Source organism: Chironomus tepperi, unplaced genomic scaffold (genome assembly GCF_022539635.2).
Source record: "Chironomus tepperi strain 1889 unplaced genomic scaffold, CSIRO-AGI_Ctep_v1 contig_359, whole genome shotgun sequence".
Lineage (NCBI taxonomy): Eukaryota > Metazoa > Arthropoda > Insecta > Diptera > Chironomidae > Chironomus > Chironomus tepperi.
This window is the reverse complement of record NW_027226481.1, coordinates 579,986-607,518: the sequence shown is the minus strand read 5'-3', so window position 1 is coordinate 607,518 and position 27,533 is coordinate 579,986. Positions and strand designations below refer to the sequence as shown.

Below are 27,533 nucleotides of genomic sequence, written 5' to 3'. Positions count from 1 at the left end.
TTCAGACGAGTGTCTGGGCCTTGACATTTGAATCATCACAAGAACTGAAAGTTTGATCAAAAATATTTGAAATTAGTAGTAGCTCATCTAGTAATGAGCATTTAAGGTATCAAAAATTAAAACACATATTTCTAATGCTTAAATTTAAATTTTTATTTTTATTTATTTAAAAAATTCATTTTATACAAGCTCTGGCTAACAATTGTTCTCGTTTTTAAAAAAGCAACAGCTTTATAAATTTTACTATTATCTATATCATTAAAGATCTAACAAAAATACAAAATTATCGACCCTAAAGTTGCCACTTGAATTAATTAAAATTTACAACTTTCAATAGAATTTTAAATGAAATTTTTACAAATTAATCAAAATTTAAAAGGAATTTAAATATAAATTTATTAAAATCTAATAATAAACTAGAAAACTTTTTGTCATTAACAAAAATAATGGACGCAAAAATAAGTAAAAGTAGAAAAAAAGCATTTTTTGCATATCTGATACGCAAATTCATCTACGCTCTAAAGACGATTACAATGAATATTTTTCATGTCTATGAATAAAATGTAGAGAGAAAGAATTTTTCATTTTGCACATTAATTATTTCATTATTTTAAAGATCATCATGTGAACACAATAATGAGAATAACTTTAATGAATTCTATTTTAATTATTTAATTTTTTTCGATGTTTTTCTTAATGAAATTTCAGTAATTTATGGTATTTTTTTAAACTTATGGAAAATATATTGATGGCAGACTTAGTAGATCCAATTGACTGGAACCCATTGATGCTCATGACTCAGCAACTCTAATGCGTCAAGCACTTGACGGAAGGTTTGATCGAAATCTTCATTTACGATGACCATGTCGAAGTATTTTTCGTACTTTCGTTGAAGCATCATTGACTCTTCAACTTGATTGACCAATTCGTCGTCCTAAAATGGTGGAAAATGGGAACATTGAGATTAAAATTTGTATTATTAGATTTTGAGGTGATCATTTGGGTTTGGGCTATCCATGAGAGTCTAATATGTAGAATAAGATTCTTATTTTCATAACTTTTGAGCTTTGGACAAATTCAAACAGTTTTGATTAAGTTCTATAACTTTTGAACCGATTTGATTCATTTTGAACCGGTTCAAACAGCATTGAACCAATCCAAATAGCTATCAAAGAGTTAAGAACCGGTTCAAAACGTTTTTGTCTGAGACGTTAGTATTGAACCGGTTCAATAAGTTCTAATTTGGAAATCTTAGGTTCTTAGCTTACAAATTAAGTTTTAATACTTATTAAAGGAAGTAAATCAACTCAAATTAAGAAAGAAAACAACACTAAGTCAATTCAATTCATTTTATCACAAATTTAAATCAACATAAACTTCATACTTACTTCATACAGCGATGCAAGCGACTCCAATGTACGAGCACGTCGTGAACTGTACCTAATCGAGCTTTGACGATCAAACTGTAAGCAATTCAACACAACAATTGTTACGAAATTACACACAAACATTTAATCAAGCGTAAGATTAAATTAGCAACAGAAAAAAATTATTTTAAAGCATTTTTTACACTTTAAGTAGCATTAACGACAGTATTGAGCTGTCTAATTAATAATCTCACACAATTGCTGACTTTTTAGGATTGTATCTTACCGCTAGATTCCTCTGAGATCCACCAGCTGCTCGTCTTTCAGCGTATAGTTGTTTCAATTGCTCCATACCAGGAGCTGCGATGAAAATAACAAATGGCATAAATTCAGGACTGTTGTGGAGGAGTTTTAAGGCTGATGGTGCACAGTCGAGGACGCACATTTTTCCTACAAATTGATAATCAAATGTTAATAAGCTATTGGAGAGGATGAAGAGCTGAATGGACACAAACCCTCTTTGATGACTGCTCTAATCGATTCCAGATGTGTTCCATACAAATTTCCATTATGTTCTCCATATTCCAAAAAGTTATTAAGATGAACTTCTTCCTCAAAATCCTCACGATCGATGAACCAATAACCTTTTCCGCTTTCTTCTAGTGCACGTGGTGGTCGACTTGTGTCTAAAAATAACAATATTTAGTATCAAATTCCAAAAATTTAAAATCAATCAGCATCTTACGAGGCATCACTCCACCAAAACGCTTAATGTCACTATTGACTAAACGATTCTTCAATGTTCGTCTTCCCACACCCTGAACACCAATCAATACAAGAGTTTTTCTTTTAAATGGCGGCATTCTTGTGACTTCTTCGTACAATGTCGTATCTGCCTTATCAAAGTCACAATTTGATTTTGATTTGTAGAAAGTCTTAATTTTCTTTTTCGATATTCTCGTGCCACAAATGCCAACTTTATGAACGAAATCAGCTTCAGGTGGAACGTATGCTTTACGACGTTCTTCAAGTTCTTGTGATGGCACTAAGCCAATTGGTCCTTCAGTTCCAGCATGCTTTGCTTGCCACCAATTTGGATCTTTAATGTTGATTATTTGAAGAATGTCACCGCTTGAAAATGAAAGGCCAATTTCCTTGCATGGCAATAGTTCATCGTTCGATGGGTCATAGTCGAAAAGTGCTCTCATGTATCTCTGGAAAATGGAAAATAAATTCATATCATTAGTGCTTGTTCACATACTTAAAAGCCTTAATTGAAATGTATGAAGTAATAATTTCATGACTTATAATTTTTTGTGAAAGGTCATGGAATTATAGAGATAAAGTACATGTTGTGCCGTTGACTTTTTGGATATTAATACAATTTTTTTTTCTCCAAATTAAATTATCTCAACATACCATGTGATACAGACAATATTTTCATTATTGTGCATTAATTATTTTACGTTTTGTTCTCATTCATTAGACTGTGATCCGATCTAACATTCTCTAGCTACATAGTAAGGAAAATGGGCTTAGAAATATTTTGAAAGCAAAAAGTTTGAAAAATAGCTCATTGTGTGATCAAATAGTTGAAATCTCGAGGACTAGACTCTCTAGTCTACAGGTTTTTATTTGACTAGTTCTAAGGACGTCAAATCACATTAAGATGATCTTATCTGTCTTAGTGAATCTAATTAAACTTACAGCAGTCAAATCAGAACCTGCCTGGAAAGTACACAGCGCAGAAACAGCCCAAGACTAGCGTGACTCAAGTTTCAAGCTAGATTCAATGAAACTCTGCTTTAGGGCAGAGTCAAGTTGATATATAACCGAATTTTCGGTTATTTCTACGTCGTGTGCCTTCCAGACCATTTATTCAGGCTCAGCATGAATTGTATGTTTCTCGAGACTATGCAAGTATTAAGCAAACTATGAAATCTAAGCACAGTAATTTGAATCAGCTAGCTAAAAATTCACTTCAAATTCTAATCCAAATAATGAAAACGTTTAAACCTAATTTTAGAACTTTTAAAGCAATATAATGCAAATTGTACTGCTCATTGTGTTTTTATTGCACTAGATCACATTTAAATGCTTTCAAAAATCAAATGAAATACAATATACAGAACAAAACACATCTAATTTACAAGTATTACGAAAAAAATTCAAAAATCCATAAAAAGTCTCAAAAAATCCAAAAAATAAGTCTTAAAACAAAAATCAACGCATCAAAAAGTGCCAAAATAATCAAAAAAACATCAAAGTCTAAAAAGCAAACTTACCGCCAATTTTTTACCAGCTTCTTGTGTACTATTCTTTACCTGTGCACCACCAGAGACCATCAATCTCGCTGACTTCATTTCCTCATCAATATTCGGTCCAATTTTCAATGTCACAGACTCTTTTGCCCTTGAAATTTCTGTCTGCAATTCCTCAGGTGAATGAACTGCAATGCCATTAACTTCTAATATTACATCACCGGAATTTAATAAACCTTGTCGATCGATTGTTCCACCGGATATAATTCTTGCTACTTTTAACTGATTGAATTCGTCTAATTCGACTGTTAAGCCTAATGGCTCGTTCGGTTTCTTTCGAATGCCGACCATTTTTATTGTTTCACCAACAGGCATTGTGCTTCCGTTTGTCTCGTCTTCAGCGTTCTTAGAAGTTGTTCCTTTACCTGCTTCGAGGTTCTTTAGTTTTCTATAGACTATATCACCGGCTAAGTCGTGTGAATAGAGTAATGACTAAAAGTGGAAATTAATGGAAATTTGATTAATCATGGGGATCTTTGGGTGTATGGAATTGCCAACATACCTTAAAATGTGGACTCCTTAATATTCTAAAAAGCTCTCTCGCTTGTGGATTCCTGGCAACACTGTATCGCTCTTCTAGCTCCCTAATAAGTCTTATATTTCCTAATCTAACAGGCTTTGATGGCTCGGGTGGATCCTCTAATTTATCTTGAATCTACAAATAGAAAATAAACATTACCGATATGAAAATCAACACGCGAATGAATGTCAGACTCATTCATTCATGAAGCTAATGAATCATCGGCTAATTTGTATCACTGTGTAGAATTTCCATAAAATTTACGGTCGAGTGGAAAAATGTCTGTGAATCGTCAACACACTTGAGACAAAAATTTAATTTACATATCATTTAGTGAATGAAAAATTAACTTAATTTTCTTAAGTCAATGTCCATGTGGAATTAAGTTGCTGAAATGTATAGCGAATGTTTTTATGATTTATAGCTTGCAGCAGGGTTGGTGCCTGGGTTGATATTAAATGATTATAGGGAACTATGCCATATTGTCGGTTAACCCTCGATAGCTCAGAGATAAGAGTCTACGACTGGAAATTAAGGACCTACATTTGGGATACATTAGATCAACAGATGCATAAGCCACTTGAATTTAGAATTTTCCAGTCCCAAATAATCCTAAGCAACTCATGACACATTAAATTCAGTCCCAATAACCCGCTTATAATCCCTAAATCAACAACCCACCAAATCTTAACCCAACATCTGACATTTTATTAGGGTTGGGCATACATACGTTAACCCATTCATCTCACATTTTATTCGTACATCATTTATGTAGTTCGCGACACACATAAAGCTATTAACATTAATTAAGTTAAGAGGCGATACATGAAACTCATGTTTGTTCATCACAAATTGGATCAGAATTGTCAGAGGTCAAGGTGGTGGCATTTATGGCAAAAGAGAGAAATCTTCTTAATTGATGATTCAAAAACACTTGATTAAGTGAGATTGTTGGATGGTGCTAGTGACAATGGAATTATTGTGTCGATTTATATGCTGTAGATTTTGGTAAATAAATAGAAATAATTGTCTGTGCACTTCATCATTATGGAATTAGGTCACGATTGACACAATTCTACATTCTGTCTTTATTTACAATTCACGGGCGACTGTATCGACTGCATTAGATCGTTATTTCTGGAATTTAGAACTTAATATGGGGAGTTTCCATGGGATTGTTTTGCTTTTGTAAGTTATTGTGCATTCGCATGCAAATGTTGACGTCATCAAGGTTTTTTACGCTGTTATTTTGTAAACAAAGGGCTAAAGTTTCTATTCGGTGATGACTCACGCTGTGTATCGATATAAACTTGCTCAGGTGGTGGAATTTAGTGCTTTAATTTCAAAAATTTATGAGTACGGATGGAAATTGAGGTTTTGCAAGTTGTCATGTTTATAATTTATGCTTGTTAACATCAATTCAATGTGAAATTGATTTTTATGCTTTATGTCAGCAATTTAACAGTCAATGAGTATTCCAGTTATCTAATACTCTACTTTTGTTGTTTTTAAAGTGACAAATTGACACATGAATAGCTTAATAGGCACTTTTTCGTGTGGCTTTGTAATCTAAATTAGTAATTGTTTTTGGGAATTTGTAAACAATGAATGTAGCTTAATATTTAGGTTTGAGGAACAAGCACGAGTGATACAATTGGAAACTATAATAGGATAGACACTCATATTCAATTTGACCCTCAAAACTCTTTGCATAACACTCTGCTTATATCCAATGCATGTAGCAAGTCTTCAACCACTTATTCAACCAGACAAAACAATTAGCAGACTTAAATTACAACCAAGAAAGAGTGATGTCGTATTTGCATTTAAATATTGCGTAGTCGTGCATAATAAAGTCATTTCCTGTCCATATTTATGCATCCGAATAATTTTGCAATAACCATAATATTGGCAGAATTGTTTTACATTTCTGAGTGAATTAAGCAGTGAAAATGCAGCTTAAGCGCAGAATTTAAGGTGTTTGAAGAAAACTTGACTATGCTTTTTCTTGGTCTACTGCATGCAAGGAATTCATAGAGAATTAATAAATCATAAGCCTCAATAAAATGGAAATAATTGGATTGAATCCTTAATATGGACAGGATATAAGAAAATAAAATAATAATGATAACACTAGTCATGCATTATTCATAGACAAACACCATTCCCTAATAAAAATGTCGATAATAGGAACGAAATCATCATTATCGACTTGTATCTACTACTATATTTTAGGATTGTACTTGTTAAAAAGTCCCTATTGAATTAATGCACAATCCTCATGAAATGTTAATAAAATAGCTGTCAAATTGTTTTTTCGGGGGGTGCAAAGTATTGAAGTAGGGTGTCAATCTGTGCTGCATGCGTATATTGAACTTGTATTGAAAAAGTCTAGAGTTCTGAATGAAACATGGAATTATATGGCCAAATATATAGCTTAGGGACAGCATTGTGTCAACTTAAGGCTAGGTCCCTTCAGAATCAGACTTAACATCAACCTGATGCTGACAAATAAGTACCTAACTTGTAAACAGCCCTTATTACGTCTCATTTATTAATTTCAATGAAATTCCATTAAGCTACAAACTTGATAAACATTTGTTTTTAAGATATCAACATACTGTCTTACTATTTATATTTATTTCAATACACTAAGACAAATTAAATACATAAAAAAATTCCAAACACGTCATTAATTACTTCTCATTCAAAAAATTTCATTTGATCACGATAGAATGATGTTTTGAAAAGAGTAAAACCTAACAATGTGTCAACTTTCAGCTATGTAGATGTTCGGAAATAAATTATTCAACAATAGCAAAGTTTTGACAGCCTTTTTTGATAATGACTTCCCGCAACTTTTGTGATTAACGATACGGATTCGAATGGAAATTTCACTAATGTTATGAATTAAGTTTTGACTGATGTGATTGTATGAATGATGGAGGCTTTAGTGCTAAAATTATCATGGCATTGAATTAAGGTTGAGTAAGAGAGTGGTTAGGGGGTTATTTGCTAGCTATGCATGCTTACGTGGTACCTTAATGCCATTAAGATAACAATAGCTATGGACACTTCAAAATAATTCAATAATAACTATTAAAACCTTGATATCTTTCCATGCCGAGTAAACAGATTTTTATTTGACTAATTGCATGATTATATACTCAAATTCTGCGACGCAAGACTACTGACAATTTTGAGAATCGGTACCAAAATCCAAACATAATCATTCCATTTTACAAGAACTGATGATTCGAATAAAACATTTAATTTCTCAGAATTTTAGTCAGCATTCAAGTCTCATTTACATATTCATCAGATTTCACCATATTTAAGCACATTTCATCACATTACAATCATCGAGTTCTTTTGTTCCTTTCATCCTATACAGCATCATTTCCCCATTAAGATATGAATCTGCTTTATAGTTCTAGTCATTCACATTGCTTCTGTTCTATTCCACTAGCACACTAGTTACATAATTAACAGTCAAACAAACCAACATCCGATAGAACATAACGATCCACATGAGAACAATAAAAGATAACTAAATGCTGTAACTTCCTCAAAAATTTATTCTTATTCTTTCCAGTTTCACTGCACGAAAGCCTCAAATTGCATCTCATTATCGTTTTCAATGCCTCTCATCATTATTTGAAATGATAATGACTTTTAAAAACAGATTCACTTTCATCCCTTTTCTCTTTCTCTTCAAATTCTTCATTCGATTCCGCCTTTTTTATATTTTTATTATTCATGGATCCTTAATTCTATTAATAAACTTCCCATTTATCACTGTTACGGATCAATGAATGAATAAAAATGAATGAAATGAACATAAAAGGGCAATTTAAAATTATCTTTTTTTTTCTGTTTCATTCTACCTGATCTACCGCAATTGATCCCTTTGGTGTGTATTTTAAAATATATATATTGAATTTTACAACCTGTCCAGCACGAGTCACAAACTAATTGGATTTGTAAAAAAATACTACGTCGAAACTAAAAAATAAATAAATGTTGTAAACATATTATAAAGGTTGTTATGGGAACTAAAAAAAAGTAGTTCACGATTATTGTTTGGTTTATTGTCCTGCGCGATAGTTGTAAGGTAGATAGATAGTCTGAAATCCTGAGCATTTGTGTTCGCGACTTGTAGAATGGGATTGGTGGTGAAGGGTAGGTTGTTGTGGGGAATTTGAGGTTGTAGCGCATTTTCTGGAATTATTCAGAATTAAAATTGATGGACAATTTTCAACGGTTTTGTAGGATTTAAATTATGATTTGATTTTGTAGAATTCAAACTTTGTGAAAATTCAAATTTTTAACGAGCTTGCGTCTTAAATTCTCGAATTTTCCTTACAGACAATGAGCATACTCACATAAATGAGCGTGCTTATGACTCAATCGACATAGTCTGTTTTAACATGCCAAGTTTAAAAATGAATGAACTCAACCAAGTCAGTCAAACTGCACTCTCACACACGAATCCCACACAACTTTATCATTCGCGCCCTCTCAAAAATCGTAAAAAAAAGCCAAAAGAGAAAGAATGCATGAACCTTTAAAATAATCAATGAAATAACCGCAACACATGGGCATTCATTTGTAATATATTTAAATCACTCGAACGATGATAGTGCACGGTGAGAGTGGCGCGGTTTAGAGAGGCAAAGAGAGAGAAAATGTTAATGGATTTAGGGAAACGACAATGCACAGTTACTGCAGCACTCAAGTGTGACTGACCTCGAAAAAAAATATTGTTATTGTTTGGTTTTTAAACATAAAAACTTGTTCCAATAAGAAAGTAAAGGAACCACACATCAAATTTTTTGTTATTTTCTCTCTTTCTCATTTCTTCTTTACGCATTTTTGTCTTGCTTGCTGTTGCTTCATTACCTTTTACGTTAAGAGTCTCATGCGCGGCACTGCACTTTTTTTTAAAACTTTTTTCACATTTTTTTTACGTGTTTTGAATCTAAACGCGAAGGTGAATGAACTGCGTTGGATCTACCTTCAACTTATTGTTTTCAGTTCTAATTGGAATATCTTAAGACTTGACTTTAATTCGAGAGAAATTTATTCAAGAAGTTCCGTTAGATCATTTAACCTTTTTTTGTGTGTCTGCATAGACCTTTTAAATTGCTCTTGAAATTAGATTATTTATTATGAAATTTTCTGATGTTTTTGTTGCTGTTTTAGAATGAAATATGAATTATTTTTTGGAATATTTGGAGCATATTAAAGTAATGACAGTTTGTAATGATATTTTTGAGGAAAATTGGAATAAAATTAGAATTTACTGGGTCTGGCGACACAGGGCTTCATGAGACAGCAATTTGGAAGCCACATGAGTGGGCTTCGTGCATATAAAGCTTCGCTTGACTAGTTTGTTGTCTATATGGTCATGCAACAGAGCTCCTTGCAAATTTTTGACATGTATGTGGCTAGAACGTGCGTAGAATGATCGAAAGAAGCGAGTTCAATTCCCATTAAGGATAATTTAATGCAATCTTGATTCATGATTTATAATTTAATGACATAGGCCTCATTAGCTCTGATAATGACCAAATGAAGGTTTACACCCAAGCTTCACAAATGAAGAAGGCTTCCGCAACTGAGTCTATCTTTGGAAGCAATATGGACATTAAATAGAGACGCTTTCAATAAAAGTGTGTCGGGATATTAGTGAATATGGTTATGGTGGATTTGGGGCTATGTGAAGGAACATTGACTTTACTTTCAAATCAGTTGTTATTGCCGTTGTCACTTATTTAAACAGAATAAACTTAACTTTTCTTGCAGGCATCTAAATTTCCATTTAAATGTCATTTAAGAAAAAATTTTTCACTTTAAATTCTAATGACACTTTAATGCACATATCAGCAATATGACTACATAAAATAGGTAACATATGGATATTAATTACTTGCACAATAGTCATTAAATAATTACAAATTTTCACATGTGTAACATTTTTTGTTGACACTTGGCTTTCGCTGCATTTTTATGTAATTTGAGAAGTCAGAGGAAATTTCACTTGCTAGCTGCAATTCTCCTACTTTGAAACTTGATTCCTTATTTTCAGTTCAAATATCTTCAAAGAAAGTCAGTTTAAAATTCCCAAGAACTCAAATGACATTAAATAGACACCACGAATTAAAATGAAAGTCCAGAAAAAAATTAATCACACTTAATACGGCATGCCGGTGATGAACAAAAGAGGCACAAAAGAAATTTCATTTTTCTTCTTTAAAAGTCGACATAATCCTCACCAAAAAAAGAGGCATTTATTACATATTTTAATAACATCTCATGACATAAAGATATTTACTTCCTCCATTGCCTTCTCTTCCACATTGAATTAAGGCTCGTTAAAGAGAATGTTGTTGGTAAATTGTAGTGGGGTTTGATTGGAAATGATGTGCAGCATCAAATGATGGGTATGAAGGGGAATGTTGGGGACTTAATGCATTGGAATGGAAAATTTATAAAAATATGAGAAATTTGTGAATGAAATGATTTTTGTGACGTCACAAACGCACAGCCGCATCCAACAAAACTGAAATCACATCACACAATTAAACAACCTAATACAAAAAGAGCGGCAAGAAGAAAATACTCAAAAATCACAGAAATAATGAATGAACAAATTAAAGAAATCTTCAATTTTCCTTTCATTACGAATTACTTAAGAAATTTCCGGTTATTTTAAGTGAAATTAAATCGAAATTAAAAAACCATCAAAAACAGAGTTTTTCCTCATTTAAATTCCCCAGACTTATTGCCAATATTATTAACTGGGCGTTGGCACTTTTTAATAGTTTATTTTTTTTTCCCCATGTCAAAAGTGAATTGCTAATGTGATGACGCGATATATACATGCATAAAATGTATACAGCAATGAATAAAAATTGAGAGAGAGAAATGCACGTGAGTTGTGAGATGATCAACAGTTGGTTTCATTTGCATTTGTGTTATTGTTTGGATGGTCAATGATTTATATGGAGATGATGAGTCATGATTTGAATATTTAAATAATTGTGGATTTATTTTGGATACTAGGTGATGAATAAAATGGAATTGTTAATTAAATATGGAAACTTTACTTGACATATTTTCATTTGTGTGATAATTTTTGATTAGCATTATTCTGTGGATTGGTGTATTTATGGCATTGGGGCATGATGGAATTTTTATAGAGGTGGATTTGAAAGGGAAAACTTGGAATTGAGATTTTCTAATTAAGTATGGCTTTATTTTGTTTTTGATTATTTTGTTTCTCAACATTTAGATTGATTTTTGAAGATTTTGAGTAAAATTCTCAGAAAAATTGGATTTTACATGGAAAATGAATCAATTTGTATCAGATATAAGTATCTAAATGCAAGAGTTGTAGTCGATATCTTCACTTTAGTCCATTTCAAAATAATTTGTCCTAGAGTCGACTATATTGATCTAGATAAGCCGAATTGAGTTGAAACTGACCAAATTTCAATGCAAAGCTTAAAGTCAAATCGAATTAAGTCTACTAGACTCGGCTTTCCATATAAACTCCAAACTGACTTCAAACTCCACAACTTTATGTAAAATAAAGCGAAATAAAGTCAAATTCCCTTCACCGACTTCTATCACTGTAAAATACAGCAATTTACATGCACTTTAATAATGAAAGCTTCAATGAAATCTCTCAGCACTCATTGAAATCTTGCCACAACATCGGCAAGGCAGTGAACTCATAAAAACCATATTTAGCACTTGATTCTAAATATTCAGCAGCCGTGTCTAAGCTTTCACGTATCTTTATAGCGAACATCTAATTAGACTTCATAACTAATGCAAAATCAGCAAATTTAATGCTTATTTCAATTTTTCAGCACCAAAAGACTTCATAATTATTCCAATAATCAATTCATCATGAACCTCATCATCACAATACATCATATTCTCATGTACACATCATTTAAAGCCACCAACATTTCTCTCTTTAAAACAACTTCTTCTTCATCTTTCATCAACAACAAAAATTCTTTTACACAGACTTTAAAAGGTAGTCGCGTCCAACACAACATTGATTGTTTTGCACGTTTTTTTGTTATGCCTGAATTTTTTTTTTTTTGTTTTTCTCATTCCACTACAGAAACTATCGAAATAACAATTTTTTATACAACCAAGGTATGTATCTCATGGTGACGTCACCTGTACATATAAAACTACCTTCAACACATCTTTGGATCGCAAGTTTTTCAGATTATTTCTTTTACAAATAAAAAATGGCAGACAATCAAGTTAATTTGTGATTTTACCAACGGATATTTTTTATTATTTTAGGTATCAGTTATGTCACCTGTTGATTGGTGGCTGAATTTATTATTATCGGAAGCAACTTTTCTTATCTTATCACTATAATTAACACCAATCATAAAGCACAGAACATTATTCCAATAGACCGCATATGGATGTACACACCTAGTTTGGCAATGATCTTAATTTAATCACATAACTTACATTATTTTATGCTACACAAATAATATTTTTTCATAAATTTATCATTTCATGCGTAAAATGATTGTCACAACCGCACAACTGCAGCAAAGAATTAAAACAACTTTTTTTCAGTTCCAGCAAATATAAAATAATTCAACCTTTTTTCTCGAACGTCAGAAACGAAACTAAAAGCACAAAAACTATGATCAAATTGGTGAGCGTGATCTGTTGCTTGATGTTAAACACATTTTTAGTTTCGTTGTGTAATGCTTCAACTTTTTTGTTTGTTCACAATAAATATAAAGTATTAAGAAGAGAGAAGTTAAAAGAGAAACTGAAATAACTGGAAACAGAAACGAAAAGAGAAGCCAAAAAGCTCTGTTGACTATTGCACAACGTGGTAAATGATTCTCAGTTGAGTTTGTGTACTTTTTTATTGACGGAAATTTTTTGTCGATGTTTGTAGTTTTGCATATTTTCTCCATGGTCATTAAACAGGTTTTTTATAGCGTTCTTTTACAATTTTTATTTTGCTGCTGTCTTTCTCTCAATACAGTCACACAATTTACTGGAAGTTTTGGAAGCGGGAAAGAATTCTTTTTTTTCAGACGTTAGAAATTTTTTGCCATCATCATTAAGGCTTTTATTGTATCTTCATTTCGCATTAGACATTGTTATTTTTAGTGAAATGATGTAAGGGGATGGAATTGAACCTTAATAAAGTTTTGAAATGGAATGTGACCAGGAATAAATAGAGGAAATTTATGGAAATGTCGGGAAATGATTTTATTCATGTTTCTCCCCTTATCGTAGGCTGCTGAGTAATGAATGTACAAGGAAATAAAATAAGATGGTTCCTGACAAGATGTTATCCATAAAAAGTAATATCTTGCTATTTCTTTTCACTACACGCAGCAATGAAGATAAGATATTGGTTTGTTAAAGAGCATAAACTAAAAGGTTGCATTTTTAGTAGAACTCGAAGTCTATTCGGATTTTATATGACTGTAGATTAACTGTACATTCATCTGAACAAAGATGCATGGTGATTCGACGATCTATCTTACCATTTTTGTAAACATTTACAATTTTTCGAAAAGATCTGAATTTAATTTTTTGTAGATTCAAATTCATGAAGGAGTCTAGACTCAATTTGACCTTCTCCGCTTATGGAAGTTGTAAGCAACCTATTTTATTTTGCGATACATATTGGTGGTAAACCTCGACTAAAAGGAGATACTAGTAAGCCGCGGTACACAGGTTGCCCCTAACTGGCCTATAGCTACATCCCAGTCCCTAAGCTTTTTGTTTTAGCAATGTCTGTGGTATTTTAGTTTGTTTTAGGATCGTCTGTGTTTAGTACACCAAAAAATGCAATATAATGTTAGATGCATTATGAATTTATTTTCAAATCAGTTGACTGACACGTACTAACATCAAGCCATTTGTCACGATTTTATATTTTGCATTCTTAATAAATTACATCAGTCGCAAAAATTATTGCAGAGGCTCATGAGACGTTTTTACAATGGAACTCAGATTATTAATCCCAACACAAATAAATTCATCAAAAACATTTCAGGTAAGCGACGAAATAATTCAAAATGTTCAAAGTGAACAAAAAAGCTTTATAACTAGTTATAGTCACTTCTCCGAATCAGTCCAGACTATTCATTTGCCTTGACCTCTCATACATTTTTCCAGAAATCGCCAATTGAGATTTTATGAATCAAGCTGTTCAAATAAATTCCAAATAGTCTACAAAAATCAAAATCAAATCAATCTAAGGGAGCCCGTCCTTCAATCTCTCTATCAACTCAAACAAAAATTTGTCTCATTAGCAACAATCACCTTCAACAGGTTTTAACAAAGACATGCTTTTAATTCATTTTACACAGACCTAAAATATCAAAATAAATGCAGTTTAAGGTTGCAACGACTAGTGCAAATGCATTTATTTCTCGCCTCTCTATTTGTGCTTGTTTAAAGCAAACATGATCAGCTATTATGCACATAGCAATGAATTTCGCAACATAAAGTACATTTTCTCTTCATTAATAATTTGTAATTTCAATTGATGTCGCCCAAAAAGGTCACTAAAGATCAACATAAGACCTTAATGATTGATTTAATTTATTAATAACATAAAACAATGCGCGCGTTATGAAATGAATGAAATATGAATTTGCAGTATCTTGTGGGATGAGAAAGTAGATCGTACAAATATTGAATGAATGAATTTCTGTTGCATCGTGATGTGGAAATAGAAAATTGAATGAATGATGTCGTAAATTATTTCAAATGCTTGTAGAAAATTTTATTTCTATGACTTCGTGCGTAATGGATTGAATATTATTTTTAAAATTGAATTTTACGACTCTTTTTTTGAAATTTTATATTTTATGCATGCCTTAGAATAATGACATTTGTAGCTACTAAATTTTATTTGAAGCATTTTAGAGTTATGTTGTCATATGCCGATGACTTCTATAGACTGGTAATTTATGGGCTGACTGATGCTAAGACCTTACCCAAGCAGGCAAAGAGCGTGCTCTCAAGAGTAGAATGAGCTGATAGCAACGCTTATGAGCATGCTCATCTAGTATATTTAAGGTTCTCGAGAGAATACTCTTTGTCGGTTAGAGTAACTTCAAACTTCATCAACTTAATGTTCAAGCCAGAAATGCTCAGCATCACTTGACTTTATAGCCAATTTTACTATGCATTCCAAAACAAATATTGCATCATTATTCACAAATTCCGATTCAGTTTTTATTGTATTTTGCATAATAAAAAGCAAAACTTGATCTTCATATTCAAAGCAACTTGACCTAAGATTGGGATCAATGCACTCTATCTCAATATAAATTGTTTGTTGATAGCCGCTTTTAAATATTTCCCATAATTTGCATAAATTTGTATAGAAATATCCTCACAAAGGGGATATAAAAATGATAAGGATCTATGTAACGGTATCCTTGTCATGGTTGACGAATTCACAAACAAATAAGTCCATAAATTCCTACACAATTCAACATTAATCCTATTAACTTACCCGTATGGCTTCGGCAACTGCTGGATTATCCAGAAGACCCTTGAGAAATACAAGATCCGTGTCATTTGCCTGCACATCAAGCTCTGTTAAATGTTCCTTCACATGTTGGAATGCAGCTGAAATAATAAGGAATAAAAAGTTGATAAATATTTTGATTATAAAAATTGAGTTTTATTGAGTTTTAGATTTTTGCGAGAAAAGTATCTGCACATTAAGCGGATTGACTTCCTCGAAGAAAAAGTTGAAATAATTTTTCAAAAATAAGAAAATTTATCATGCACATCAAATTTTCTTTCAACGAGAAATCAATCACGTCTATTTCCTCTCAGTACTTGTGTAATAAATCTTTATGATTTGAAGTTTGAGCTGATTTTTTTTGGACTAAATATCCGGCGGGAGTTCTTCTACTTTCTTCTGAGAAATATGAAATAAATAGCAATGATTGCTGAGATTATTTTTAATATTTCAACGAAATTTTGGTATACAATCGCGTAATGTCAGCATCTTGGCATTGGTGCTTTATATCCATAGCTGCAATCTATGGAATCTTATGAATTAATTCTAATTTTTTGTAACATGATTTGCATAATTATTTATTTTAAAGATTCCAACTACATTAATTGAGATTTTGGTCCAGTTCCAAAAAGGAAAAGGAAAGAAAATAGCAATAAATATTAAGATTCGACTCAATTAATGCAAATATTTTAAAAGACCCAAAATGTTTATTTTCTTGAGTTAATGAATTGTAAATTTTATTAAAATATAAGATTTTTCTATTTATTTTACTTAGACAAATTGAAGAAGGAAGCTACAAAGAGTTCAGAGCTGGAATTATTGGAGACACACTAGCAGAGTGCCTGCTCAAGCCTAACTCAAGCCCAACTCAAGTTATCAACCAATCCCCTTTCCCACCTGAATCTGTCCCTAATCGAGTCGAATTTTCTAAGGAAAAATCGACTAATTAAAAACAAAATTCAACTCGACTAAAACCAAAAGAACCCCTTTACATGCTTAAAAGCCAACACTAAATCATCACTGCTCGGGTCGACACTAAAATTTTACAAGTAAACAATTTTTAACTGCCCATTGCATGCAGTTAAAGTTTCATTTTAAAATGTCAGCAATTTCATATCCTACACAAGTGCTTTCCTACATAAAAATCTCTTCAAATTTCATTCTCATTTCATGTGCATGCAGACACATATGTGCTTAATGAACAACAGTTGCATTTAAATTAGATTTTATTACAAAGTATTTCATAAGAAATATGACAAAAATATGTTTAATTCAAGACGTGAAGGGGTTGTTTGGGTATCATGACCAGTATCTTGAGAGACATAATGCGGATAGGCATATAAATGGGTCGACGTTACTCGTCTTGATGCCGTAAGGGAAACATCGTGTTTTACAGTTGATGCAGCAACCTAGCAGTGTCCTAGAGGTACATTTTGACCAACTGCAGAGACATCATTAATGAATGACCCCCAAAAATGCACAAAAAAGAATTTTGTCATAATTTATAGTCTCAGCTGAATTGCTTAGGCGTATTCAAAACGAACCGTATGTTCAAAAAGATTTCTAATAAATAAAGTCATAAATTAATATTCATTAACTTCACTTTCTCACATTTCGACTCAATTTAGTTCTCTAATTGACTCATATTCCGCCCAATATCTAACTATCGACCATAAAATCACAGTCCATAAAGTTATTTTTACTAAACAATTTCACTTAACGATCAAACGGCAATAAAGCACATCTGATAACGCACTGCGATTCAAGACAAACCGCATGTGAAAAATGTAGCTAAAATTAACATCAAAAAGATATTTTTAGATGAGAAAAAATCATCACATTATGTGCTGAACAAACAATTTTCTTCTTCCTTTACGTCGGCGCTCACAATAATTGCATGATTAGCACCATAAACCTTAAGTCATTTTCAATTTGTTTACATGATGAATTTTTAATTTTTTATTTCTATTTAAATCTAATTATTATAAGTGTCTGTATGTCTCACACATCCTATATGCTATCACTTTCTTCTTCTTTTATCGTCTATGTTGATCCACAATTGTGTTAATTAATGACATTTGTTTACATAACTGTCTAAATTTTTGTATATAGGAAGTTGAGAGATGAGGTGTGGATTTGTTTCATTGAAATTTATGCTGATAGACTGTTCTGACTGTGTTGTGAGTATGCTGTATAGATAAACATAAATATTTGAAGCTTAAGCTTTCAAAATATACCGAAAAATGTTTTGTTTATGGATATAACTGCAGTTTTGAGGTCTTTGAAGCTTCAAATAATCTTTAGACTACTTTGAATGTTAATGGATACTCTATGAGTGGATTTGATGATGTAATGATGTGTTTATCATCTTTTTTGAAGTTTAAAGGCCCTAATCTACTGATGCCTAGATTTAAAATTGATAATTTCTCAAATTTCTAGTGCTGATCTACCTAGAATAGGGAAGATGAGCAAATCAATTGATAGACACAAATTCCTATTTGAGTATGCTGTTTTTTTGTTCGCTATACTGTATCTAGTGGACTTTTAGATAAGATATGACATCGTGACAAAAATATCAACCCTAGAGAAGTTCACACCCCATCATCAGTTCTATCCTTGGTTTATGCTCTTTATTAGACATTTATAAAAATCCTGAGGGCGACTTGACTCTGACTTATTGCCGGATTCAAACCGAATACCAAACTCACGCTAGTTCGATTCCGAATTTCAGATCGATTAATTGACTTCTGTGGACTTGTGCTAGTCGAGATTGAGTTTCTATCCTTTGAAATTTACAAAGATTCCTCAATCTGTCTTCACATTCATTTCACAGAGCAATAACATTTTAATTAATTCTAAAAATATGAAATAAAATACCAAATGGCACTTGTAAGAATTAAAACAAACTTTAATAAAATATTATTGAGACCAAAGCTATGAAAAAGTTTATTGCTTGTAAATGTGTAAGGTTTCTGGTTTTATAGAGTATCAGAAATATTGTAACAGCTGGCAATTAAGTTGAATAATTTCTAGGCAGTGGTTTTCGAGCTCCTGAAACAAATCGCGTGATTGTGCAGTAAGTGAAGTGACCTTGAAAACAAAGGCTGACAAATGAACCTCAATTTGAGGTTTGTATAAGAAATTTCAATAAAAAATTTGCAATTTCCCTTAAACTAATCACCGGACCTGATTTGCATGAGCTAACAATATTTAAGACCAAGAAATAAATGTCATTTCTAGCATAAACATTTCATTTCCATTTGCATGATAATAAGAAAAATAATTCCATTAGAAATCACGCACAGTACAAAAGCCATGTGGCCGAGAAGCAATTTCTTATTCAAATACACAAGTAAGTCCGCAAAAGACAGCCAGCAGACAATTTTTGACGTGCTCAAATCATTTCCATCTAATTTAATTTATTTAATGAGTCAGATATGAAAAATTGCGCAGGTTTAAAGCATAAATTTTCCTCGTAGTGCAATAAAAAAATTTTCATGCAATTAAAACCTTTGCGGTATGAATGAATAAGAGCCATTACGACTCATTTACGTGAAATTCTACGAAAAACTGTAGTCTATCTGTGTGGGAATCTCTCGCAAATAATTTAAGCTTTTTATCTGCTAATCGACATAAAATTGAGCATGTGCTTAAAGAAAATAAACAAAAATCACGAAGAAAAAAATTTAATTATTCTTATAAGAGTCAACACGACGTGTTTTATGCATGTTCACAGATCATTAACAATCACAGTTACATATTTGATTTTCGTCGCAATAAAATTTGGCCAACATTAATTCACGTAGACGATACATACGCATGTGAATTTATAACAAAGTGATTATTTTTAGAAACATTGGATTGTTTGGGAATTTGGGGTGATTTTGGGACATTGGAGTTGCAAGCTGTCTAAGTTTTGTGTTGCCTGGTCTGTTATACTCTGAAATGCATGATTAATGACACTTTTTGTATCGGAAAACGCCTTAGAATAGCTCAAAAGCCAAAAATATCAATGAGGGACAAGTGAAGGCTTAGAATTCAGCACCAAGTCCACATGTCCTATTATTAACCTATTCGGCAATAAAATCATATTCATGTTTGTCGATTCCTCTGTGTATCTCTTGTTAATAACCCCAGATGTAAGCAACTTCACATGCTACACGTAAAGTGTCTCAAAATTCCTCAAATATTTTTTGTCAGCATAAGAAAAACATGTAAATCTTCTAATTTTAAATACGCTACATGTTTGTTTTCGTTCTAAATTGCATGCGAGCATTAACTGTGTATTTTTAGATATGAAAATATTCAAAAAATTTTGTTTGTGGAAGAGATTTCTGAGTGGCATCAAATGCGACAATTGTTTACTCAATTTATTACATTTTAAGACAGCAAAAAAACAGAAGTGATTCATTAAAATTAACTTTTTTTTAAATTATTTAATTAAATTTATAGGAATGAGGCTGTCGTCTGCTTTGAATATTGCATCGCATCATCTGGTCAATTTGATCTTGATGACTAACTTGCCCACTTTGTTGGGATTGAGGCAATTATTTATTTTTACATGAGAGGAGTCGAGAGAAGTAATTAAAATTAATATGATAGCATAATAGTGACAATGTCTTAGGTTGTGTTTGCAATTTTATGCTGTATAATTAAAATGTTTGTAGAAAGTATCCTTGAATAGAAGACAGTAATTGCTTTATGGCACCGATATAAGGTTTGTAGAGCAGCAAGCCCGAGCAACTCATGTGACAGTCATTTGACGTCGCTAAGGCATGATGATGAGTGCATTTAGAACGTTATCGTCATGTTATGTCACTAGGGAATGTAAGCTAAAGATGCTCAACTCAATTTCATCGGCTTCAATTCCAATGACACCTTCCATCGACCGCAGTCGGTGGCTGGTGACATCTATCACCGGTATTCGGTCGACGGCCGGTGATACCTTCTATTAGCTGCGGTCAGTCGCTTATCAAGTCTTCATCCAAGTCGCAAAATACATACTTTAATGTTTAATAAATTGCACTATCCCAGAACACCTATAAATGTCAATATTTCCTACAAATTAGCTCACAATTGCTCGTCCATAAATTAATATTTATTTTGCTATAAAATTCTCAAGCAACACTTTTATTAAAATCCAATAAAAGTTTATCGACTGGAAAATTTTTCTTAAATCTACGAGAAATTTTCACAAAATTGACGACTCATTAAGTAACTCCACAGAGAATCCCACAGCAAAAATTCATTTTAATCACCCGAAAATGGTTCAAAAAGAAAAAGAATTTTCATCGCCTTATGGAAGATTAATTGCATGGCAATAATGCGAAGAAAAATTAGCTGTTGTTTGGTCTGACATCGTTGAAAGAAAATAGAGAACCACGTAATTTAAACAGAAAATTAATTTTCATCAATTTCTTACTATATCGGCTCCCCATGAAGTCACAGTAAATGAAATGAAAGGAAAAATTTTCAGCGGGAAACAATTAATTATTTTTTTCGTGGTCAAATTTGCTCTAGTCTTAGAGTTTTATGTGTAAATATGTTCGTTGTGTATGGTGATGATAATCAATCGATTGAATTCTAATTTGATGATTTATGGCTTTTAAATTGATTTATTAGAAATAAATCAGATGATTTTCGTATTGTATGATTTTGTGTTAATTAGATTAGATTTGTTTTACTAAACTCAGACAGATTGGAAGGCACTTGATGGAGAAAAGGGAGTAATCTGACAGTAGGTCTGCGTGAGACTAGCATGAGGTCAAATTTGCTCAAACCTGGCAGGATTGAACTCAATTTGGAAGGATTCAATCTAATCTGGCAGGATTGAACCCAATCTGGCAAAATTGAACCAAATCGGGTAATATTGAATCAAATTTGCACTTGGACAACACTCACGACGGTCTGAAACTGGATTTCTAGCATTTTCACACTGACTGCATACCATTTAGGAATTATTGCAGGGGAAATGAAACAGATCACAGCATTTCAAAGCGATAATCGAGTAATTTACAATCTTTCTGGATGTCACCTCCATCCTCCTCAATTCTATTAACTTTGATGTTGAAATTAATCAATTCAAATCTTTTATCAAAGTAAAATTTACCAAATGAAATACAACAATTTAATCCTAGTTCAACTTAGTGCCATTTTTCACCCACGGTTAATTTTTACGACTTAAATTCACAGTCATTTAATTAAAATGTTACCATATTGTCAAAATATTTCAACCATAGAATTAAAAATAGCCAACCTTTCATTAAATCTATGCTTAATATCTTTTTTCTCATCTAATTATTTTGTAAGTACTTAACTATTAAAGTCAAGGGTTAGGTACTGTCGAAAATGTTGTGAATTTTTGAAGTTTGACAATTTTTTATGATTTCTTCTATTTTTTGGATTTTTTGTAAGAAAAAGTATTAAAAAATGCAATTTTAATCATAAAAACTGCAAATTTACAGTTTTAATCCTGAAAATTGCAATTTTATAAATTTAAAAAAATCGTGAAAAAATTGCAATTTTCCAACAGTTCATAACCCTAGATTAAAGGTTGCCTTACCATTCTCATTCTCTTTGCCATCATCCATTTGATTCATGCTCGAGAGTAGTTCTCTTCGCTCGGCATTTTCCTTTTTGTTGAACCTCACCATACTCAATAATTACTGTATACGACTATATCATAACTTGTGTGCAAAACTTTTGTTTATTGTAAATTTTTTCTTCTTTATACACAACTTAGTGCCAATAGATTTGAATTTATATGTTTTACAATCACTTTTGTAAATTGCCTTTTTTTCTTTCTTTTCCTGATGCCTACACTTTGCTTTCTTCCCTCTCACTTTTCTTTTTGCAAAATGTCTGGTAATTCTACTTTACAATTTTAAAGCAATTAACGTTTTTTTTTTTGTGTTCGTCAAAATAAAGAGCATCAGTTACTGCCTCTAACAAAACAACACACAGGAAAACAAAAAAAAGAAAATGTTTTTTAAAAACTCATTTCAAATAATTTTTATTTTCATAAATTTTGGGTTTTATTTTTAAAAATATTTTCTTTTATGTGCAGCGAAATGTTTTTTTTTTTTTGTGGGAAAATAAAGGAAGATGAAGTTTTTGTGTTGATAGGTTCCGAAGTAAGAATGACAGGTGTTTATCTACGTCTAAGGTGAGCAGTTAAGGATGGTGCGTAATCAGACGATTTTGACAGGATCTGAGTACTTATTGAGATTGAAATAGATATGAGCAAATATTCATACTTATTATGAGAATATGAGGAGCCAACTTTGAGGAAGAGCTCGAAGTCGACCCTAATTTCACATAGAGTCGAGTTGACTTGAGTTGAATTTTCCAGACAAAATCTGAGTCGAGATTGAGCTCTGATTCGAGCTAGAAGGGTATTTTTGAGAAATTGCAGTCAAAGCATTGCCCAGAGGCGTAATCAGGGAGGAGGAGGGGGTTCTGAAGGCTAAACCATCCTGTTTGGACAAAGTGCTTTAAGAAGTTTGTAACAAAAGTCCCAAACTCCTCTAAGAAAGGGTCCTGCCAACTTGATATCAATTCCAACCCGAATTCGGCTCTACTCTAATCTGATTCCTGACTTTCTGACCTGTGCTTCCAAGATCATGCCCAAAAGCCACCAAGATCATGCATGAAAGCCAACAAGATCATGCATCACTCGGAATTATTGCTTTGCAATCTCCTCTGTCGTTTTCTTTATTTTGAAAACCAAAATGAAAATTATTTAAGAAACTTTTTTTCGTTTTTGCGCCCACCCACATGATTCATAGCTGTGAATACACAAAATAATCGAAATAAAATAAAATTCGTGAACATTTAAAATTTCCTATAAAACGTCATCGAAGAAAAACATGAGAAATGTGTTTAGCGGACTAAATTTATCAGATGCTGTAAATACCTTAAAATCCGCGTTTTATTTTGTTTAGAAATATCAAAAAAGAAATGTTTGTGAATCATCACCTTGAATTTCCTCCTTTTTTATATTGAGATACATCTTAGACTTCTGACGCCGAAAACTTCAAGGACAGATGGGAAATGATATCGTGTCCCAGACATTTCTCTTTTATTTACAAATGGAAATGGAAGTAAAGAGTTATTGGCTTATCATTATGGATTCTGATACAGTTCTGATTAGAGAATATTTATGGAAGTTGATTTGAATATTTATGTAGTTTGTAGTCTTGTTCTTGAACTATGTAGCTTAACAGATTGTTTATTTACCCTTGACATGCCAACATGCTTAATTTATTGATGTTTTCTTGGGATTCCTAGCAGATTGCTGAATCTAATGATTAGTTGGATTTAAAGTTATAGACTGCGTGCTCATTAATTAACAAATCGGATTCTGAGAATCTGAAATTGAGCACATAGTTCAATTAGAGTGGTACATGACTCAATTAAGGGTTCTTTATGGACACATTTATTAATTTCAAGTTAAAATCATCTCCATGCAACAGTCATTTGGACACAGTTCAGTACAGTTAGCCATTTAGAAGGGAAAATGAGCTCAAAATGATCCAAAAACATTTAAATTTGGAAGGAATCTCCAAATTTCGTGATAAAATTGCAGCAAGTGAGTAGCCAATAAATTAAACCCACACTTAAGAGTAAATAAATCAATCAGAACTTAATAAGGCAACCAACTGAAATTCTTTAAGATTCTATTCCAACAACCTGTTTCAAAACTAAGCTGCAAGCGAATTCAAACAATAGAAATCATTTTATAACTCAGCTCATTAACACTAACATGACTTTCAATTCAATATTCATAATTTATCTACAATTATTGAACCAATAATCAAGCTTTCTAAGATTAAAGTTGCATTTGTAATTCCGTTACTTAGTTTTATGATCCTCTCTTGGATCTCAATAAAATCAACATTGTAAGGGAGTGTTCATTTATTCTGTTCACCAACTGTTCACTTTGCGATTCTGAGAGATTTTGTAATGCTTACATCAAGTGAATTTCTTATCGAAATTTTGAAATAAGAAGCAATATTAAAGCCAAAACTCAACATACTGAGCTCCCCAACTCATAAATGACTTCCAAGAACTTTCTCACTTAACAAATCAGATTCCTTCATTTTATTATTTATAAACGCTTCCAAAAAAAAAATGTTTAAAGACACAAGACAGACTAAATTTGAGCAGAATAGCAAACAACGCGAAACGTGTATTAAGAAAGAATGAAAGAAAGAGTCAAAAGAAAGATATACAAATAAATATGAAGATAAAGTAAAAAAAAGGTTTAAAATGACGTCATGTATGTCGCTCATAATGGATTCATTGACTTTAATTATAGCAACAGATTTTTTGAGTTTTAAATGGACTAATTGTTCACGGATTTATGGGGATAAAAGATGTGATTGCTGGGGATTTTAACATCTTTTAGAATCTTTTAACTAGTCATAGAAAACTGGAAATGAAGTACGGTTATTGACTTTTAGATCTGTTGTCATTTGAATATCATGTTACACAGTAGTTTGGTGCTCAAAATTGTTAAATTTGATAAGAAAATTTGAAATTTTCACTCAAAATCTCAACAAAATTCTTAAAGATCACAAAGTCCAAACTCAGCGTAACTCAGCGTCCCACAACATCCGCACAATCCCCAATCAAAAGAATAATTCACTAAGATTCTTTGAAGATTTCCCATAATTCAAAAAACATGTGTTTGATCTTCACAATTAAGTATGGAGGGAAATTGACTTCAAGATGCAATTTTTGCATGCAACAACAAAGAACTCAGCACTGTCAATCTTCCATCCTTCACACACATAAAAAATCATTTCATCTGCACAAATGTAAATAAATATGAATTAACTGCTTCACACTGACTTCGATAAAGTCAAAAAAAAACTTTAATATTAAAAAAAATTTCACTTTTTAAAAATATAAAAATTTCATCTAAACACTTCGAACCGCAAAAAAGACTACAGAAAAATTCATAGGAAGAGCGGAGCACAAAAAAAAAATTTTGTACCGTGATCGTGTGAGAAGTAAAATTGAAACTGAAAACAACATCATGCACAACTGTGACCAGCGATGGGGGGAAAAGAAGAAAGAAACAGAAAAAAAATGTTGAATTAAAAAAGCTCTCTCGACTCTCACGTCAGCCTCTCTCAATTTTTTTGTACAATTCTTCGTTGTAGTCAGCATGAGCATAATACATGGACGTGCAACAAAGTATACAAAATGTTTGTTCCTTTTTACGGTTTTGTCAATCAAGAATTTAATTATGAATAGGACGAATTGTGGATATTTGTTGGATTCAAATATAGAAAAAAAATTGTGTAAAGTTCAATATTGATTACTTTATGGCGATAGACATAGATGATAATACATGCAATAGAAAAATCGATATAGGCATAATATGGAAATAAAATAGATTGTAAGCAGTTGGGATGGCTGATTTTTGTGTTTTTATGGCGCATTTGATGTGGTTCTTCCTTCCTGGATGTAAGAATTGATTGGTTCCTTGGAATTTGGATTGAAAAATTGATTTCTGGGCTTCAGTCTATCGGACGAAGTGGATAATAGTATAGAATTGACATTATTAAGTCAATTATATTCCTAGATTTCATATGAATCGACTCATTTGCTCAAATTTGGTTAGTTTTTGATTAAGTTCCTTAAAATATAGAGACCAATAGCTTGGTTCTTTGAGAAATCAAGAATTTGTTAAAGCCACGACATCAGGAAAACTCAATTCAACCGCTGACGCCTTTTCTATACAATGAGCATGCTCTCAAAAGCAGGACAAACTGAAGCAACGCTCAAAACACCACTTTTAGAGATACAATTTGAATGAGAATAGCAAATAAGGCAGTTTTAAATCGAAATTAGATTAATTTGGTCTTAAAGTCAATCCAAATTTCGCAAGATTTTACCTAGAGTCAATAAATGTCTTATAAAATTATTGCTTTCGCTTCAACTGAGATTCGAGTATTTCCAGGTCGTTTTGACTCTGACATGGAGTCGGATTCGGTAAAATCCGGTTCAATTTCCTACCTTTCCTACACCTTACTGTAAAGCTTCTGTACAAAAACGCTCTAATCCAGACACAAAGTCAAACCAACCCAGACACGACAGTTTTCCCTTCAACAATAGAAACCGCGCGAAAACATAAATTTTCTTATTCAATTACTAAGTCAACATAACGAGTCAATTCCAATTTTTCTCTTGTTTTTATATCCAAAACGTTTGTTGAATCGATAATGTTGTACAATTAATGTGCGATTGCGATAGTTCATGAAATTTTCCATCATATAACAAATCGATATTAGTTACTTCATAAGTATTTATGGGTTGATTTTCGTATTATTTAATTTAATTAACTTACCATATCCAGATGGAAATTCCACGTCAGCTTCCTGATCGCTTTCATTTTCTGCTTTGACTTTTCGCTTGAAAAGCTTGTGAAATGAAAACTTTGAAGCCTTTTCACCCTTCAAGTCATTAGAAGGTGACTTAAATTTACTGAAAATGTTCGGAAATCGGAACGACTTCGACTTTTGACTCTGTCCATCGGCACTATTGTAATCGACTCTACTTTGTTCTATAATCATTTAAAATAGACACTAATAACACCTTAATAGAGTTCTCAATTAGTTCTTAAGCTGTAGAACAATTATTATTTGCATTTTTCCATCCACAACGACCACAAAGGTGAAAGCACGCTATATGACTGAAACGAAAATGTTGTGTCTACGGTAAGGAATTGTTAAATAAAAAATACACTACATCGC

At 32.1% G+C, this 27,533-nt stretch overlaps 1 protein-coding gene across 4 annotated transcripts; it reads right to left on the bottom strand.

Moving 5' to 3' along the window:
* Positions 1–128: 128 nt before the first annotated feature.
* vari (MAGUK p55 subfamily member vari) lies at positions 129–25,764 on the bottom strand. Of its 4 annotated transcripts, none has more exons than XM_070646007.1 (10): positions 25,624–25,764; positions 22,331–22,712; positions 15,754–15,869; positions 4,191–4,343; positions 3,653–4,120; positions 2,113–2,581; positions 1,883–2,053; positions 1,654–1,817; positions 1,389–1,463; positions 129–934 (listed from the first exon to the last, which is right to left on the bottom strand). In XM_070646007.1, the coding sequence occupies exons 2-10, from the start codon at positions 22,419–22,421 to the stop codon at positions 758–760; spliced, it is 1,884 nt and encodes a 627-aa protein (XP_070502108.1). In that variant the 5' UTR covers positions 22,422–22,712; positions 25,624–25,764; the 3' UTR covers positions 129–757. The 4 variants fall into 4 exon arrangements, with proteins under 4 accessions (XP_070502108.1, XP_070502110.1, XP_070502109.1 ...); XM_070646009.1 differs by having other exon boundaries at positions 3,692–4,120; XM_070646008.1 differs by having other exon boundaries at positions 25,610–25,627.
* Between the last annotated feature and the right edge of the window lie 1,769 nt (positions 25,765–27,533).